At 40.0% G+C, this 19,474-nt stretch overlaps 1 protein-coding gene across 2 annotated transcripts in view; it reads right to left on the bottom strand.

Annotated features, from left to right (window-relative positions):
* Window positions 1–3,514: 3,514 nt before the first annotated feature.
* hnf4a (hepatocyte nuclear factor 4, alpha) overlaps window positions 3,515–19,474 on the bottom strand; it is a 39,028-nt gene continuing 23,068 nt past the window's right edge. Inside the window, exons 1-10 of one of the 2 annotated variants that reach the window (XM_033969844.2) lie at window positions 17,088–17,224; window positions 13,304–13,481; window positions 13,031–13,125; window positions 11,650–11,756; window positions 10,954–11,109; window positions 10,100–10,187; window positions 9,303–9,455; window positions 8,076–8,312; window positions 7,239–7,358; window positions 3,515–6,065 (exon numbers count right to left, since the gene is read on the bottom strand). In XM_033969844.2, coding sequence (XP_033825735.1) covers window positions 5,923–6,065; window positions 7,239–7,358; window positions 8,076–8,312; window positions 9,303–9,455; window positions 10,100–10,187; window positions 10,954–11,109; window positions 11,650–11,756; window positions 13,031–13,125; window positions 13,304–13,481; window positions 17,088–17,175 — 1,365 coding nt within the window. In that variant the 5' untranslated portion in view covers window positions 17,176–17,224 and the 3' untranslated portion in view covers window positions 3,515–5,922. Of the gene's footprint in view, window positions 6,066–7,238; window positions 7,359–8,075; window positions 8,313–9,302; window positions 9,456–10,099; window positions 10,188–10,953; window positions 11,110–11,649; window positions 11,757–13,030; window positions 13,126–13,303; window positions 13,482–17,087; window positions 17,225–19,474 lie in introns of those variants that run through there. The other variant, XM_033969845.2, reaches the window with a different exon arrangement.

Below are 19,474 nucleotides of genomic sequence, written 5' to 3' on the forward strand. Positions count from 1 at the left end.
GTGAATGTTTTAACTATGGGCTGAAAGTGGGAATAATTTTGTATTGCAATGGATGAAAAATGTCTTATAAATAAAGTTTGATTTGAGTTAAATGGGCTCATATGACATCAGTATTCTTGATTTTGAGCTTCCTGTTATATGTAACATTTTGGTGACTTTTCCCCTTGAAATGGCATAATATTTTTTTTGTCATGTTCTCAGATTTAATTCATAATTTTCCTGATCTTGATGTAGTCTTTGTTTTTGGTGTTACTGTTATATTTGCTGAAAACTGCAGAGGGCGCTCTTAGCCTGTTTAGATTTATTCTGCTGAAGTCTTGGGCAATCTTTTCCATTTTCATTTCATTTGCAAGGCTTCAAAATTCTAAAGTAACACATGTCGACATGAAGCTTTTGCGCCTGTGTGGGACAGTGCAACAGGAACTGGACTTTAGGGGCAGACAATGAAGGCTTATGCCATCTTAACTCCTGTCAGATATGAACGTGGAATGTGTGTGTCTGTGTGTGTCTGTGTGTGTGTGTGTGTGTGTGTGTGTGGGTGTGTGGGGGTGTGTGTGTGTGTGTGTGTGTGTGTGGGTGTGTGTGTGTGTGTGTGTGTGTGTGTGTGTGTGTTTGTATGTGTGTGTGTTGGAGGTTCCAGTGGCACAGATTGGTAGTTCTCAGTTCTGTCAGTCTGTCCCAGGGCAGCTGTGGCTACAGTAGTGTCTTACCAGAGTGTGGAGTGAATGAATAATGAAAGATAAAGTGCTCTTGGTGAAAGGTGCTCACAGTGAGAAGAGTAACCAAAAGCTTTACTCGAGTAAGAGTACTGTATAGAGTACACTGTGATTGTGAAAGTGCACCGGGTTAACTTTCTGGTCTACAAAAGTACACAGTGTCTCTTTTCCCAAACCTAAACATATTCTTTTAACAGCAGCAGTACGAGCCTGAATGACACTGCTCTAAGTAGTTTCTCTTTCGTCCTGTTGCTGTGTTATGATTTTATGACGTTTTATCAGCTCTGAAGACACGCGGTGCTGCAGTGCTGCCAGTGCCACGCTGGACTCTTATCTCATTTAAACTTATATCTGATCAACTGTCCAGGAAAAACTGCACCATTTTAGAATTTAATTTAAAACACATCCGGGAGCTTTTCCATTAAAGAGAGAGACTGAAATCTGAACTGCTAAACTAACACTAGAATCACATGCATTTCACAACATAGAGACACAGGGAGGACATCTGACACACTGGAACATTTCAGAACATGTTTGTAGAGGTTTAAACTGCAGGGTTAGCAACTTCTACACAGAAAAAAGCCCCCCATGGAAACACAGGGAGGGCATCTGACACACTGGAACAACTACAGGGTTAGCAACTTCTACACAGAATAAGACCCCATGATCCAATTGTGATTTCACAAATTTTAATTTTGTTTAGGTTTAATTGGTCTTCGCTCAAAATTATAGCTAAAACTCAAAAACAGTAAGGTTCACTTTTGGAAACATGTCCCATTCATTTGACCCATCCTTCAGTGTCTCTGGGTTATAACTGTTAGGATGGTGAAAGGTAAAAGGTTACATTTTTATATAGATTCCACCTTCAAGGCACTCAAAATGCTTTACATCAAGGAACCACTCACACATTCATACACCAGTGTACACAGACACTGGGGGTGAGCATTCATCTACAGGAGCTGGAATCACACCGCCAACCTCTGGGTCAGTGGATCTGACCTCTCAACCAATGATGTTTATGTTCAGAGTGGGATTTAAACTGCCAGCCTTCAGATCAGTGGACAAACACTCTACCAACTGAGCTACTGTCGCTCATAATAATAATCATGCCTTGTACTTGTAATGCTCTTTACAGGCTTTACACACACTGGTCTTTATTCATTCACTCAGTGGTGTTAAGCTGCTACTGAAGCCACAGCTGTCCTAGGGCAGACTCATGGAAGTGAGGCTGAAAATCTGCACCGCTGGCCCCTCCCACCACCAACCACTTACACACATGCACCATTCACACTAGGCAAGGTGGGTGAAGTGTCTTGCCTAAGGACACTATGGCAGAACTTCGCCTGAGTGAGATTCAGTCCTCTAACTTTAGCTAACCACTGAGCCACTGCCGCCTGAATAACCCGTGTATGTGACCATGCTAACTCTCTACAGGAGGGTTTTGGTCAGGAGTACCTCGATGGAGGTTGTTCCAGCTGTTATATTGTGCACATTATAGTTTGACTGGGGAAACTTGAATACTCGGGGAAACCAACCCAGGCACAGGAGGACATGTGTTAAATAGGCTCCGTGCACAGCAACATGCTAGCTAACTGTGTCTCAAAGTTAACAGCCACTTTTATTCAAATCCAAAAATATAACATAAACAACCTACTAAAATTCTAATTAAATAAACTAAAGACAATTTTTATATGTAGAATATCTTAGTTTCAGGTGTAGTTTTAATATTTAATATCAAAATTAGCATTAGCGTTGGCACTGAGACACAAACATGCTTCTTTCTAAACACAGAAGTGTCTCTACTGAAGTATTCTATGTGTGTAGTGTTTAACATGTTGTCAATGGCATCCACCCTCAGTTCCCTGTTCACTGTCTGGTCTGACCCCAAACCTCTGACCCCTGACCTCTAAACCACCCATAGCTCCCTGTGCACTGCCTGATCTTTAAATATTTATTCATTTTAGCGTGGTTCGTCAAAAACCTCATAGAGTGCCCAGTGCCGAAAAAAAATTTTCTGTCATTGTTTTTGTCAGTGTCATATTTTTGCTGAAAACTAAACTAAAAAGTAATGATGACCAAGATTACATACATTTTCTTCCACTAAAACTTTGGGATGTAACAATGTCCAAATTTCACTGTACGATATTTTCACAATATGCACAGTACGATACTTACTGCAACATTTAATGGAGGCAAACAAAACGTGCAATTTTTTTCCTTTGCCTTGACAAGCTTATGGTTCTGTCATAACCACAGACTGTATAAAGAAGTGAGAGTGACGTCACCCACGGCGTTTGGCTCCAGTCAAATGAAGCTCGTCAAGGCTAACAGTTATAGGGGCCAATATGGAGCTGAGTTCCGACCGCGAGTATCATAGCAACTAAAGAGCCAATCTGAAACATAGCTGTTGAAGTTAACGCCCCTTCCCGCCCGCACCACTGTCAATCAAACCTGTTGCTAATGCTAACAGGAGCAACCTCAGGGAAAGAAGACTCCAGATTTGTCTGTTATTAAAGTTCATATCTTGATTTACATACAAAATAGCAAAATAAAAATGCCAGGATCATGTAGAGCGGGTTAATACAAACATTTTAAGACCAAAATGACGAGTCTGACAGCAGTAGTTACAGAGAGAGGGGCCACAGTTTTTCAACAGAAAGTGAATTGGAGCCAGAGTCGATGGAGCCGGAAGCGCGCCCATGATCACTTCCTGTTTGGAACGCGGCAGCTAGCAGGTTAGCTATGTCCATTTATACATACAGTCTATGTTACCACCAATAATAAAGAAGACTCCAGTGTAAAAATATACCAACAGTTTATTACCTCGACTTCACATTGTTGGGCTGTTGGGCCCGCTTTGTAAGGCAGTTTCAAGGCACATTTCAATCCACCAACCACAAAAAGTACTAAACAAAAAATAGAATGTATTTTTAAAACCAGAATAATTCTACATAAGTCTTTATATCCTTACAAAGTGGCAGTTACTAGTTCTCATGTAACAACTGAAGGCATTTCTGGCTTAAACCGACATACAAACATCTCATATAGCAAAAGTATGTCGCATTTCTGCATTCAAATTGACATTGTCCACACTTATTATGAAACTTACAACACAAAACAGCTCTGGAAATTTACACAAAATATTAAAAAAAACACTAAAATTAATTTATGGGGTCAAAATCCTGAGCATCATCTTAATAGTAGAGATGTAACAATAATAGACTTTTTCAGAGTATAATATTGCTTTCACATTAGCTGTAATTCAGCCCTAACTTAAGCCCGTTTAGTCCTAAAAACACCAATTACAAATATTAAAAGTGCACTATGTAACATTTCAGATGGAAGATCGACCACCTGCTTGTCTCCATGGAGATGGTAACTAGCCTTTGCCCGTGGATACTATGAGAGTGGACATGGTCTAAAATAAATACATGAAGAGACAGATTATTATAAAAGTATGGCATTAAAGTTATTTAAAGCAACATTGTGTAACTTTCTGGAGGTAGCTCGTCATCTGCAGGGTTTGATGGAAACAGAAAGTTAAAACCATACTTCAGAACATTCTCCATGGAGATATATACATTTTATGCCATACTGTGGAATATTGTAGACACCAAAGCACCAAGTAAGAGTCAGGTTTGTGGAGATGCAAGCCTGCTCACAGTAAGGATACACGTTTTTCAGTGCAATAACCAAAAATTAAAAAAAAACAACAAGCTTTTATTTTTGTCTAGTATTGCTCAAAACATGCATTCTTACTGTGAGTAGAGTCCCCTTTGCACAGATCTGACCTGTAACTTAGCCCATTGGAGATGGATTAAGCTAAAGCCTAAGAGTGGAACATTCTAAACAAAGAAAAAACATCATTCTCCAAAGAGATAAGCAGGTGGCAGACCCTCCACCAGAAAAGTAACACAGTGAACTTTTAAAGGCCCATATTACACTATTTTCTGATCTGTTATAATGTTTCCTCATCACAAACCTGGAGTTGTGTTTTGTTTCATTCACATGTTTAACACACAAACACTGAATATTTAGGCTGAGTTCTTCTCTCAAACAATAAACACTCTGTTCCATTTTGTGATGTCATGTGGTAATACAGGAAGTGCTCCACTGTGTTTTAAACTCTATACACCTTCACTCAAACTTGTGTGAATGAAACAAAACACAACTCCAGGTTTGAGGCGCTGACAGCATTATAACATGTCTTAAAACTCACAGGAGGCAGTTTTTTGTTGTTTAGTCACATTATGATATCGTTACATCTCCACTGATCCTCTTCACTTTCATTTAAAACTGTATAAGGCCAGTTGTAACACGCACTGAAAGCAGACATGAAAAGTCTCCATGTCAAAAAGACCCCACATTTTTTTGGGAACTAAAAGCAAATTTATATACAAAATAGTTATTATTAAAAATATTTAGTGTCTCTGGGCGTCATTTAGAAATATTTCATCAAATGTATCGACAACACAAATACAGTCATAACATATATTAAAAAGTCCTGAACCCAATTTTAACCCATTTATTTGAGCAAAATTTGTCCCAACAGATACAGATTTATGGCATAAGCAGCTCTTGAGGTCAAAATAAATCTGCTGTGTGCATCGAATTTAGTAGCATGTTACTGTCCGATGATGAGGAAGTGCAGGTTAGCATGCTAGTTGTTGTCAGCATTGCCATTACCGTGATGGCAAAACTCCGCTCTGGTCTCTGAAAGTTGTGAAAAGCGCTTATAAACTCATCTCTGTGAATAATTAAAATGATCTGAATGCATAAGGTAATTGAGGAATATCTTAGGACCACTGCAAACTAGTTCTGTTTTTCATTAACATTTGTGGATTTCATAGTTGATAAATACATTTTAGCTCCTGTTCCACTGTAAAGAGGAACACCGGTATGTTCTACTTTTTGAAAACTATTGTCTTTTAAAAGAAATATAAAAAAAAACCCATATATAATGATAATGCATTCATTTCTTCTTCCATCCTTCGGCATTTCCATTTAAGGCAGTACTGGAGATTGGCAGCAGTAGTAGTATTTGTTATAGAAGTAGCATTGACAGTAGTTGTAGTACTTGTATGGGATGGCCACGTGTAGAGCTGGGCTGCTTGGGCACTTTGACAATGACTCCAGTGTCCAGTGCTTGTAGTATCTGCAGTATTGGCAGTAGTAGCAGTAGTAGTTGTCGTAGTATTTGTGTACTTCAGATTGCCTCTTGCTTGGTGATGGTCGGCTGGGGGATGGAGGTGGGTTGCTTGGGAACTGTCGCTATGACGCCGGGAGCCATTTTGAAGTGTTCTGAGCTGGAGGCGGCCGGAGGGGACGGGATCGGGGTCTCGGGAGTGGCTGAAAATCGAACATAAAACGCGTTATTTATTTTTGCCTCATTTTGTCAGTGAAGCGTTTGAGCAAGCAAATAAGAAAGTAAACAAATCTTAAAGGCGCACTGTGGAACTTTTCTGGTGGAGTGTCGGCCACCTGGTTGTCTCCATGGAGATGTTAATGCTTTGCCTGGAATGTTACACAGCAGTAAACTTATATCTTATCTTGCATTTATTGAATTTTAGGTGTGTTTATTGCTTTAAAAATTAACTATATTCTTTCTGTGTTCTGGCTGCCCTCTCCACAGATCTGACCTATAACTTGGCTGGACTGTCCGCGAGAAAAGTTACACAGTGCACCTTTAAAGTCACTTAACTGTGGCTAGTATTTTTTTTTTTACAGTGCCAATATTTTTTCGTACTTTGAATTAGATTTGAAAATAAACTGGTCAGTGCCACTGTCTGTGTTATGAAGTATTTTCAGTAAACAGTGAATAAAATCTAAAGCGCTTCAGATGCAGAATAAGCACTTTTGTGGCATATTTGTGGGACTTAAACGTGTTAGGGCAGAATAACAGCTCTCTTTGACTAAATAATCCAGATTAGAACTGAAAAACTGAGAGGATTATACAGAGCTACCTGACTCACAAGGCTGCAAAAAAGGTCAGAGTGTTGTAATTTTCCGGTCCCAATTCTATTCATGATTTTACTCACTTAAAGCAGACATATTGAGCTTGTGTCTGCTGTGTAGTTATAATCTATGACATCCATGGATCATTATGTTGTAATCTGGACATTTTAAATCAGAATTTTAAAAGAAACAAGTTCGCTGACTTCCAGGTTGGAAAAGTGAGGAGCCCGTTTATGGTACATCGTCATAAACGTGATGAAATAAAAGTGGTTGTGTCTTTTATGAACTGGCTCAGGTAACACATAAGTGAGCAACGGATTAAATTTATTTATTTTTACCAAGATGACTATGCGATGCTGCCGAGTCCTTTGTGTATCACTGATTAAGAAAATAAGAAACCAAAGTGAGCACAGAGCTATAGGTTGGCACCAGTGGCAGTCAGAGCAATGACGTCTTGAACTATTTCCTCCTCTAGTGTTTGATCAACACGTTGTTTTTACTCACTTCTGTTCATGTTATTATCCCTGTGTATTTGAGTATAGATAGAATGTTCATATCTCCACTCACAGATCTGTCCATTGTGGATGGGCGTGGGCAGAGAGCTGACGATGACGTTGGTGTTGAGGTGCTCCTGGACCAGGTGGGGGTGCAGTGAGTGAGGGGCGTGAGGGGCTTCAGAGGCAGAACCTGAAACAGAACAGAGATGGGTCACACCTGCAGGTAATGTCAGTAACATCAAGAAATATTCACACTCATATTAACACCAGGAAACTGAGACACTGGAGAAAGGGGGTTTGAGTCCTGCCCAAGGACACAACAACAGGGATACAACTTCTGTGAAAAACACTAGGGACAGTACTACTGCCTCCTTTTTTTGCTCACTAGCTGCTGAGGCTAGTACTTTCAAAAACTCACAATATTTGTGAGATGTTGCACCATGACGCCAAAGCAAGTTCCTAGGATTTGAATTCTGTTCACTGACAATGGCAAAAAAACTTCATTGTTTTATCTGACTCTGATTCATAAACTCATGAGAATCTTCGCACGTTTCTGCTCCTGCTCCAGAGACTGGGCCTGGCCACCAGTGTCTGAAGAGTGGACCAATCACAGGGCTGCATCGTGGTTTGAGCAGAGCAAAATTAATTTTAAAGATTTTGTCCTTTATAGTTCTGTCTCCTATGTCTGGGATTTATTCATCATTTATTCATACAACATTTTGAGGACTTTTTCCAATTCAAAAATCATACAATTTTGTTTTGAATTGTTAATTGCTATGGCAACCGTACTGATTGCTCATCATTTTGTTACTTCTGGATAGCTGAGGAATGGAGGAGTAAAGGAGACAACTGAACAGAGCTTGGATGTGGCTCTGGGGTCAGTACCTTCCCCCGAGCCCTGCCTCACCTCCGAGCAGCATCTCCTGCAGTAGGTTGTCGATCTTGGCCATCCCGAAGAGCTTCACAAACTGGATCTGTTCGATCATCTGCCACGTGATGCTCTGGAGTGTGGGCAGCAGCAAGAGCAGCTCTCCAAAGCGCCCCCTGCTGTCGTACTGCCGGTCGTTGATGTAGTCCTCCAGGCTGACTTGGACCTGGTACCTCATGCGCTTGATCTTCCCCGGGTCACTGAGGCCTTTAGCGTCTGCAAACAAACAAACAGAGCCAACGGTTTACAGAGGGAGGATTGGACGTCATAGGGCTGTGTGCAGAGGGACGTCATAGAGCAGTGTGCAGAGGGACGTCATAGGGCTGTGTGCAGAGGGACGTCATAGGGCTGTGTGCAGAGGGACGTCATAGGGCTGTGTGCAGAGGGACGTCATAGGGCTGTGTGCAGAGGGACGTCATAGGGCTGTGTGCAGAGGGACGTCATAGGGCTGTGTGCAGAGGGACGTTATGGGGCTGTGTGCAGAGGGACGTCATAGGGCTGTGTGCAGAGGGATGTCATAGGGCTGTGTGCAGAGGGACGTCATAGAGCAGTGTGCAGAGGGACGTCATAGAGCAGTGTGCAGAGGGACGTTATGGGGCTGTGTGCAGAGGGATGTTGAAAAAATATATATATAAACTTCCTGTATTTCTACTACTTCTACTGCTACCGTACTACAGTAAAGTTACAATAAAGTGTATCTTTACATTAACCTACTACTACTATTACTATTATTACTACTATTACTACTACTACTACTACTACTGTTGTACTTGTAGTGTCCTGCAGATATGTATTAATTCTTCTCTTTTTGAGTCTATTCTTTGAAAACACCAGATTTGTGTATTATGTGCATGATTTGTGCTTCCAATCACATTAACTCCAAATTATAAATCAGATCTGTTGTCCAGTCAGTTACTTTTACTCTAATACTTTTTACTCTTACTTGAGTAATTTCTTGCACCACTACTTTGTATTTCTACTTGAGTAGTGTTATTTTTACTGATACTTTTTTTGGCTATTGTATCCAACACTGATTCTGGGTGTAAAACATATTGTTAAAACTGTACTACAGTAAGTTACTATGATCCTTTGTCACATTTTAGTATGTAAACTGAAGTTTTTTAAAATAATGCATCCAGACGAAACTCATCCAGACACAGAGAGAACATGCAAACTCCACTCCTCCTCCCTGCTGCTGTGTTGTACCTGGGTCGAAGAAGACGATGGCTTTTAAACAGGCGTATTCATTGTCGTCGATCTGCAGCTCCTGAAACGGCAGCACCAGCTCATCCAGGATCCTCACGGCCACTCGCCCCACCTCCAGCTCCGGACTGTTCCTCGGAATTATGTGGTCATTCCCTGTCGCGCAAGAAGAGTTTTGTCAAGATAGACATCAAGATATTTAGACTGTGTTTGCAAGTAATTTAGGACTAAACCTGGAACTAAACCAGGACTAGAACAGAACCAAGCCATCTGTGTGGTCATGATACTAACATTTCAAACTTGATTTCAACACTAAGAAATTGGCTCGATACTCGATACAGATTTTGATACTGCAGTGATAATAATAAGGCTCTATTTTAGACAGGTGAATGTAACTTTGAACACTAAATAATAATTGCCATGTGAACTTATACTAGTTTTGATAAAGCTAGTATAAGACTGGTTGTCTTGTTTAAGTAATATTTTCAGAATCAATACTTCAAATGAGTATCTAGTTTTAGTATCGATCGGTAGCTGATTTTCAATGTTTTTGACAACCCTGATCTGGACCAAACCAGAACAAATGTGAAATTAGTTTTGTTATGAAGCAAATGTAGTGGAGTGATGGTTAAATATTAGACCTGGCCTTTGTAGATTTATATATATTTTTTCCGAATACACATACTAGCACTATAACAGTTACTCCCCCCTCACTCTCCCCTTTAGTCCTCCAGACCCTGCCCAGTTTAGCAGCTCTATTTGAAATGCATTTAGTCCCACTTTAAACTCAACATTTTTACCTAATAGTAGAATGTCTTTGTAGAGCATGGACCTCTTTGCAGCTCCGAGCAGCAAATGTTCTCCTGCGTGAGCTCTGAGCAGTGCCACCTGGAACAGGACACAGAAAGTTAATCTAAATGTTACTTAAGCTCAAAACATTAAAAACAGTTATGCCAGAGCTCATTCATGTTGTTGGTAGACTCGCTGACAGCAGCAAATCAGTGACTACAGCAGTGACAGGCCTGTTAATGATTCAGAGGACATGACTTTAAAACTAACCATCATATTCTAACTCAGGATTAAAATACATCAACTACACTGGTGACAGAGTACACTATCTGTGCAGACTGGATCTCACCTGTGCAGAAAAATGTTAAATTACTTGACAAGTGAATGTTCTTGGGCCTAAATAAATTGTTTTAGCATTTTTCTGAATTGCAATATAGTGGAGTAAACATGTCCTTCTATGTGAGCTTTCACATGAGACATAAACTTGGATGTGTCCTCCATCTGCAGGTCAAACCCAAACTGACTCTTGTGAGCTTTTATCTCCTAAAAACATGCCTGAAGTTGTGTTTTGTTTCACTCACACATGTTTAAGTAACCTTGCATTATTAGTCTGCATCTTCAAACCACAAAATGCTCTGTTTCACTTTGTGATGTCATGAAGCAGAAGTAGTTTTCAAGTTAACTTTTTACTTTTTATTCAGTAGAGATTGGCAATTCCAGGGCTGAAATTAAGCAAATGATTCTAGCAAAGGAGTATGGAGTTTAAAAACACAGCAGAGCCGTTCCTGTACCACATGACATCACAAGGTGTCACCTCAGCATCCATACAGTTCCTATCAGCATATTTGTGAGTGGAACCTCTGACCTGATCATCAAGGGGCAGGTCGCAGAAGGCTGGGATGTACTTGGCCCACTCCACCAGCACCAGGAGCTGCTGCTTCATGGACTCACACACGTCTGAGATGGAGGCCAGTTTCTTAGTCCTAATGTCCCCGTTCAGGATGGGGGCCGGAGACGTGATCTGAGCACATAGCAGCAGATTAGAACAGTAATATCACATACACGGCCAGGCAAAAGTTTGGGCTGTGTCCTTGAGCAAGACACTTAACCCACCTTGCTGTGTACACTGGTGTATAAATGTGTGTGTGAATGTGTGAGTGGTTCCTTGATGTAAAGTGCTCTGAGTGCCTTGAAGGTGGAAAAGCGCTGTATAAAAATGTGATCATTTAGAAAACAAAAATAAACTCAAAATAACTCTGTTGTACTAAATTAACCTAAAAAACCAAAACTTTGCTTTGACTAATTTGCACTAATTTGCACCAAAACCATTTTAGGAGACATCATCATAAGGCAAAGGCCAAAGGTTTGCAGAGCTGTGTTTGAGTTTTGTGTGTTTGAGGTTTTTTTGAGTCATTTTATATCTCACTTCATCACTGTATCAAAATGTACAAAGTAGTAAACATAAAGGAAACCTATGAATGAGGGTGTGTCCAAACGTTTGAGTGGTAGTATAACAGTAATGTCATGTATACTATAGTGTTGTATGTTCCATAGAGCCCACCTGTCTGGAGAGCACGTCGGCCTGGATCAGGGCGTTGATGGAGGGAAGGCTGCTGTCCTCATAACTGGACCTCCTGGTGCTTATGCGATCTCTTTCATTCTGTACAGCTGCAACAAGCACACAGGGTTATACAGTGGATTAAAGCAAGACTAAAACAGGACTAAACTAGTACTAAACTAGGGCTGAATTAGGACTAAAGCAGGACTAAACCGAGACTAAACTAGGACTAAAGCATGACTGAACTGTGAATAAACCAAGACTAAAGCAGGACTAAACCAGGCCTAAACCAGGACTAAACCAGGCCTATATCTGGATAAAGTTGGACTTAAGCAGGACTATACCAGGTCTGAACTAAAACTAAAACCAGGACTAAAACAGGTTTGAACCAGGACTGAACCAGCATTTTAGTTCAAACTACAGCAAGTCTAAACCAGGTCTAAATCGGGCCTGTGCGTATGAGTCAGCCCAAACCGTTTAAACTGCATTAGAACTATTTAACAGGAAATATTCATCGTAAGAATAGCCTTCATTTATTTCTCATTAGGGTCCTTCCCAAAGCCAAGCACAGGTCATTTAGAAGAAAAATCTCTTCTCAGGTTTGTCACATTTATGGCCGGTTGTGTTTAAAACTGTTTACTCAGCGCGAGTCGTAGTTTTACTAAGAGAACATTAACAAGGGTCCGATGTGATGCAATAGAATGAGAGCTGATTCACAGCTCAGAGCGACTGAAGCCTTCATGTCAAATACTACAACACTATACCTCAACCTCCTATGTGCAGAGATGAGGTTAATATTGTTGAAGGTGCACTATGTAACTTTTCCGGTGGGTTGATTCGTCACCATGGAGATTTTGTAACTTATTTAAGATTTTAGCAATACTTTATACTGCAGGTTTAAACATCTTCTACCACGCTAACCTCAATTACAAACATGTTGGTGGGAGACAGGCCAAAAGTGTGAAGGAACAGTCAAACTTTTGCCCCCTTTTTTTTTTTTTTACATTGAGAAGCTTAACGAGCTCCTGTGAGGAGCCATACTGACCTTGTTCCCACTTTTTCCATAAATGCAACAAAACTGCTCTTTGTTTTCAGTAGCACTTCTGGTTAAGTGAAAATCCAGTTCCTTTAAATGGAGAATTTGGGAAAAGTTTTGGCGCTAAAATATTATATAAAGTAGGTTGGTTTGTGTCAAATCTTCAATGTTTACGTGCAAAAAGTCAACACTGCACCAATTCTCTGCAAAGCTTTAAAACAGCCCTGTCCCTATAAAAGTTATTTGCTGTCAAGATCGGCAGCTCCGTACAATAGTACAACGCAAATGACGATGGCGGTGCCCACAGCAACTATTGATAAACAAACAGTTAATGTCATGACATCATACCTTCTTTCTTCATTCCAGCTCTGAAGCACTTTTTGAGCCGACAATATCTGCACTGGTTCCTCTTGTCTTTGTCCACTATACACTGTCTGTTAAACCTGTGGAGAGGCAGAGGCATTAGGGCGGAAATTATAATGAAATCAAGGAAAAAATCATGGAAACAAGCGGCCAAAATGAGCGTCCTCTGCAGGGTGGCTGGGTGCACCAGTCACACAGGAAGAGCTCGGAGTAGAGACACTGCTCCTCCTTTATCATATGTAGCATATAGTGTCGTACCTGCATGAGTACATGTGGTTCTTGCGTACACTGCGTCTGAAGAAGCCCTTGCACCCGTCACAGCTGGATGCCCCATAGTGTTTCCCTGTCGCCCGGTCTCCACAGATGGCACACAGGCTGCCCACTGCCAGGTGCCCCCCACCTCCGCTCATGGTGGAGCTCTCCGTGGGGGACGCGTCTGGAACAGGACAGACAGAACATATGTGAGTTATACTGATGCATTTGGCTGCGTTCAGGCTTGTACAATAGGGCTGTAGTCCACTAAAGACATGTGCTGCTGATCAATTAGTCGACTCAAAAGCCAGTGTGTTTCAAACTGGGGAATGCAGCTAAAGCTCTCAAAACTATTATGTATCTCTATGTATCTGACTCAAACGGCACTCAGAAAACTAGGAAAAAACAACTAGTTATGAGAAAAAAGTACTAGGAAACAACGCATTTATATGAATACAGATTAAACTTGCACGAATTGCCTTTTTACACATATATACCACACACCCACGCGCGCACACACACACACACGCACCCACACACACGCGCGCACACCCCCACACCCACGCGCACACACCCCCCCACACACACGCACACAAACACACACACACGACACAAAACTAAACCCTGAATAAACCAGGACTAAACCAGGACTAAACCAGGACTAAACTAGGACTAAACCCAGATTAAATCAGGACTAAACCAAGACTAAACCAAGAATAAACCAGAACTAAACCAGGACTAAACCCAGATTAAACCAGGAATAAACCAGGACTAAACCAAGACTAAACCAGGACTAAACCAAGACTAAACCAGGACTAAACCCAGATTAAATCAGGACTAAACCAAGACTAAACCAAGAATAAACCAGAACTAAACCAGGACTAAACCCAGATTAAACCAGGAATAAACCAGGACTAAACCAAGACTAAACCAGGACTAAACCCAGATTAAATCAGGACTAAACCAAGACTAAACCAAGAATAAACCAGAACTAAACCAGGACTAAACCCAGATTAAACCAGGAATAAACCAGGACTAAACCAAGACTAAACCAGGACTAAACCCAGATTAAACCAGGACTAAACCAGGACTAAACCAAGACTAAATTAGAACTAAATCAGGACTAAACCAGGACTAAACCCAGATTAAATCAGGACTAAACCAAGACTAACTTGGTTTTTAACTCAATACGTTGAAATTAGGTATGAGAAAAAGATGCCACCACCTCATGACATCACCTGGTGGAGCAAAGTGTGTTGGGCACAAAAGCAAGCACAATCCCTCAACATGTGTGAATGAAACAAAGCAGTAATCCAGACATGTTTTGACAAGGGAACAAGACTATAACAACATCCATCCATTTTCTTCTGCTTATCCAGGGCCAGGTCACGAATGCAGACTTTCCCCACCCCAGACACTTCCTCCAGTTCTTCCTCACTACCAAATATTGCCTATACATTTTCTATATCGAAACAATATCTGATATTACGATACAGATATTAGCACTGATTAATGTGAGCCCCGTCACATTAATCAGTGCACATTAATCACTTCAAATAAATCAAAAAAAGTTGGAGAATACATATGTAAATTTGATTAAAACTGATGAGATATAATCAGAATTCATGTGACAGAAAGTCGTTAGGGTGTATAAGGCGTGAATGGTACAGCAGTGATCAGAGACTCGTAAAGCCTGAGTTTGTCAAACCAAAGTCAACAGAGTGGAGTAATGTGGATCTGATTAGGTTTAAACAGGCCTCATGGAGACGGCTTTCTACTGTCCCAGACCTATCAATCAAACTGCTGACATACACTGCAAAAAGTATCCGTGTGAGTATCTATGTGTACTATTCAGCCAGTTTATACCAGTTTAAAACATATAGCTATAGTCAAAAAGTACAAATGTTTACAGTGTTTTGCATCTAAATATTTTATGTTCTTTATTTTGTAAATAGAATGACTTAAATGCTTATAATCAACATACGTGAATAATACGGACAATTGTAGTTATTTATTTAATTCCGACTTATTCTGCAAAATCCACTTTTCAGAGATTTTAACCATGTTGTTTCTTTTCATTTACTTTCTCAAAGTTGTTTTTGGAGTGATTCGTGCATGTTTGAGCAATCTTTAATCACTTATTTTCAAGATGTCATTTTGCTGATCAACCCCAATTTTCACCGCCACAGTACACACCCACTGTGACGTACGCACTTCTTCGTTCTCCAGTTTTATTGTTTTAATTGGTGATACTCGTAGGATTTGACAGCGTCACGTAGTAATTTTTGGTACAAATGAAAAAAATCGGCTGCACATTAGTATTATGTGCAGCTGTCCATAGGGGGCGCCGACAGCTCCGCGGCTCTTTCATGATGTTTATGACAACGTCAGGTCCCATTGGGCACCACAGTTTTTAAACGCGGGAATCAGCGGACTTGTTTTTTTTAAGTCGTTTTATATGAATATTTAATATTTAAAATGTGCAAATTATAACATAATGATCCACCAGTGTCAGAGATTCTAACTACAGAGCAGACACAAGCACAATCTGTCTGCTGTAAAGTCAATATTTGAGTTTTTACATTTAGTTACCGCCAATCATTTCTAACTTGTGTCAAAGATGGTCTAGTGGTTTTAGTGTATTTAGTCCTTATTTGGAGCTTAATCATCAGCTCTACTGCACAAAAAACTGTACTTAATATGTTAATATGTTATTAATTGGACAGGACTGACAGAAAATTTTGCCTAAAAATGTTTTTAAAAAGAAAAAGCCAAACAAAAATATAGTTTTATTAAAAAAAAAAAAAAAAAACAGAACTGAGAAGACCAGTTGACTTGGATAAATGAATAGCAAACAACGAAGTTAAATCTGTCAACTGGACAAATCTTGTTGGATAAATGAAATTACCCTCAGAACAAAATATTCTGAATTCATTTCAACTCATTCCACATGTTTTTACAGTGTACATATTTAGAAATTTTAGATGTTGAAATTTTGCAGGAACTGTGGGTAATAAAATGTGCATTAAATGTTACAAGTTGACTTTTTTAAGTTGTGGGAATGCTTTCATTTCGGGATTTGAACGACAAGCCTGAGTCATGGGAGAGTGCACGGATAAATATGGAGATTGAGTTGCAGCAAGAAAAAAATCACTTCAAATCGGATCATTTTTGCCTGAGATTTTGTGGGAAGAGACAGAATGTAACTTAATATTTTAACTCAATGCATTTAAGCAACTAAACCCAGTGAACTATTGCATACAACGTAGTACTTTTACTATGGCTCATACCTGGACTGAGGGACTACACAGACATATTATATACAACATTAAAAAAAAGAACTCTGTGCATTATTCACACAAATATTAAAATCATGCATTGAAAAGTTCATTTATCTGATGCTTTTTCTTATATACACTACGCTCCAGCAGAGGGCGCAATGTCACCGGCTGCTGGTGCACTCAGGAGTGAAGCAGTTTGAAAATGCCATTATATTCTGAATTTGGTCATCTGTTCAACCCAACCATGAAATACCCAAATTTTATACTGAAATCAAATCAAAATCACAATTTGTCTGTGTCAGATGCCCTCCCTTTGTCTCCATGGAGTCTTTTTCTGTGTAAAAGTTGCTAACCCTGTAGTTTAGACCTATGCAAACATGTTCTGAAATGCATGGGATTCTTGGATTATTTTAGCAGTTCAGATTTCAGTCTTGAAATGTTAAGTATCCTCAATGGGTTTAAAATCAAATCTTTATATTTCACAGATTTAAACTGCAAATAATTCTCACCTGAGCCCATAGAAAGCACTTGCATGTTTTCAAACTCCAGCGTCGTATAGGCTGGGTCCAAGGCTTCACTGTAATCTGCCATGTCCATCTTGGCTAACGCTAACGTCGCTACACGCTATGTCACCAGTTAAAAACCTGACAATGAGAGACAGCCAGATCTGACCAAGGAAACCCTAATTCCCACACACCTCCACTCCAGCCCCCTCCACCTCCTCTGAGCTAAACTCCGCCCAGATAGGTGCTAACTCCTGTCCCATGGAGAAGATGGACCCATAGTGAGTGACTGACAGGACACGAGAGGTGGAGTGTCTCTGGTTGATGGTTAACCGAGGGCTCTGATGTGAAATCACGGACTTGTTTTTTAGCGCAGATAGCAGCGCTGAGTAAATCTGCTGTCAACATGTGAGTCAATACAAACCTGGAGATCACTGGTCTTTCATTTTGAAGTCAGGTTTTAAAAATCCTATATTACACAAATGGACTCTGGAGGTTTAAGCCATAGAGAACGTTATTAGCTCATCAAAAACAGACCTGGAGTTGTGTTTTATCTCATTCACACATGTTTTTCTAACCCTTTATTATTAGTCTGTCTACATCTCCAAAGCTCAAAATACTCTGTTCCATCTCGTGATGTCATAAAGTTGTAGTTTTCACATTGACACCTCCTTTTTTCTTTTGTTTAGTAGAGACAAAATGGCAATTCCAGGGCTGAAATTATCAACATGATTCTATGTGTAGGTGTATGGAGTTTAAAAACATACTGGAGAACTTCCTGTATTACCACATGACATCACAAGGTGGAACAGACTTTTCCCTGTTTGAGAGAAGACCAAAACACAACTCCAGGTCTGTTTGTGATGAGGAAACAACATTATAACATAGATCAGAAATGCAGTAATATGGGCCCTTTAAACTAAGGTTGACTCTTGTGAATGAGAACGTGGACTAAACTAGAATTATAACTAAGACTAGACCAGGACTAGACCAGGACTAGACCAGGACTAGACCAGGACTAGACCAGGACTAGACCAGGACTAGACCAGGAGTAAACAAGGATTAGAACTAGCTGTATAACGGTAATGCCAAAATCCTATTAAGTCTGGTTTTGGTTGGTTCTATATATTTTTGGTTCATTTTTGATACATATAAACTTGGCTAAAAACTGTTTCATTGATATAAGTAGGTCTACTGAGGTTAAATAAATATCCTTAAATTCACAAAAATAGGTCAGTGTTTTGAACAGGGCTAAACCAGGCTAAAAACGAGGCCACTTAGACTAAACAAGATCTAAAAGCTGTATTGCTGGCCCTGCGTTCCCCAGTTTGAAACACACTGGCTATGAGGAGATTATGTAGTCAAAGTCGTACCCACATGATGCCACACTGTGATTGGCTCAGGTGCTACTGTACACTTTGACTTTACTACAGTGGGGTTATAACGGCTCAAGCCCAAACAGAACTGGTTCACACTGTTAGCAGCCACTTCTCTGCCGACCCCAGGGCAGATGTGGCTACACTCACAAACACAAAGCACATAGTGGATAAATAAAGGGCCTATATTGCGTTATATTTTAATCTATGTTATAATGTTGTTTTCTCATCTCAAACATAGGCAGGTTTATTTGTAACAGAGCTGGAGTTGTGTTTTGTTTAATTCACACATGTTTAACACACAAACCCTGTATATTTAAGATGAGTTCTTCTCTCAAAGCTTGTGATGTCATGAGGTAATACAGGAAGTGCTCCACTATGTTTTTAAACGCCATACACTTTTACTAGAATCATCTGGATAATTTTAGCCCATCTCTACTGAACTGAAGGTAAAAGGAACTGTTAACTTAAAACTACCACTTCATGACATCACAAGATGAAACAGCATTTTGATCTTTGGAGATGTAGATGGACTAATAATAAAAGGTTACTCTGTTGCTCCTGACAGTTGACCTAGTGGCATTAGGTAAAATGCAGAGAAATAATTAACCTCTCTATAGATTATAAAGTATCCCATAACCTAGTACAAAGGGTCTAAATCTTATAATTAGTGAACAAAGGAATAGCATAAAGCACAAGAGGGTGAGGGCTGTGCAACTGATGGAATTTTAATCTAGACTGAGATCCAGTCATCTCTAATCTTATATGGAAATACTGGCAGTTTTTAATGGAGAGGTCTGCAGCCAATCCTCTGTCAATAAAAGCATATGGTTCTAACTGTAAAGTTACATGCATAGACTGTATATATAAATGGACATAGCTAATGTGTGCTTCTGGCTCTATTGACTCTGGCTCCAATTCACTTCACATTGTAAAGCTGTGGCCTCTCTCTCTGTAACTGCTGCTGTCAGGTTTGTTATTTTGGTCTTGTTTGTATTAACCTGCTCTACGTGATCC

This window comes from Periophthalmus magnuspinnatus, chromosome 7, assembly GCF_009829125.3.
Source record: "Periophthalmus magnuspinnatus isolate fPerMag1 chromosome 7, fPerMag1.2.pri, whole genome shotgun sequence".
Lineage (NCBI taxonomy): Eukaryota > Metazoa > Chordata > Actinopteri > Gobiiformes > Gobiidae > Periophthalmus > Periophthalmus magnuspinnatus.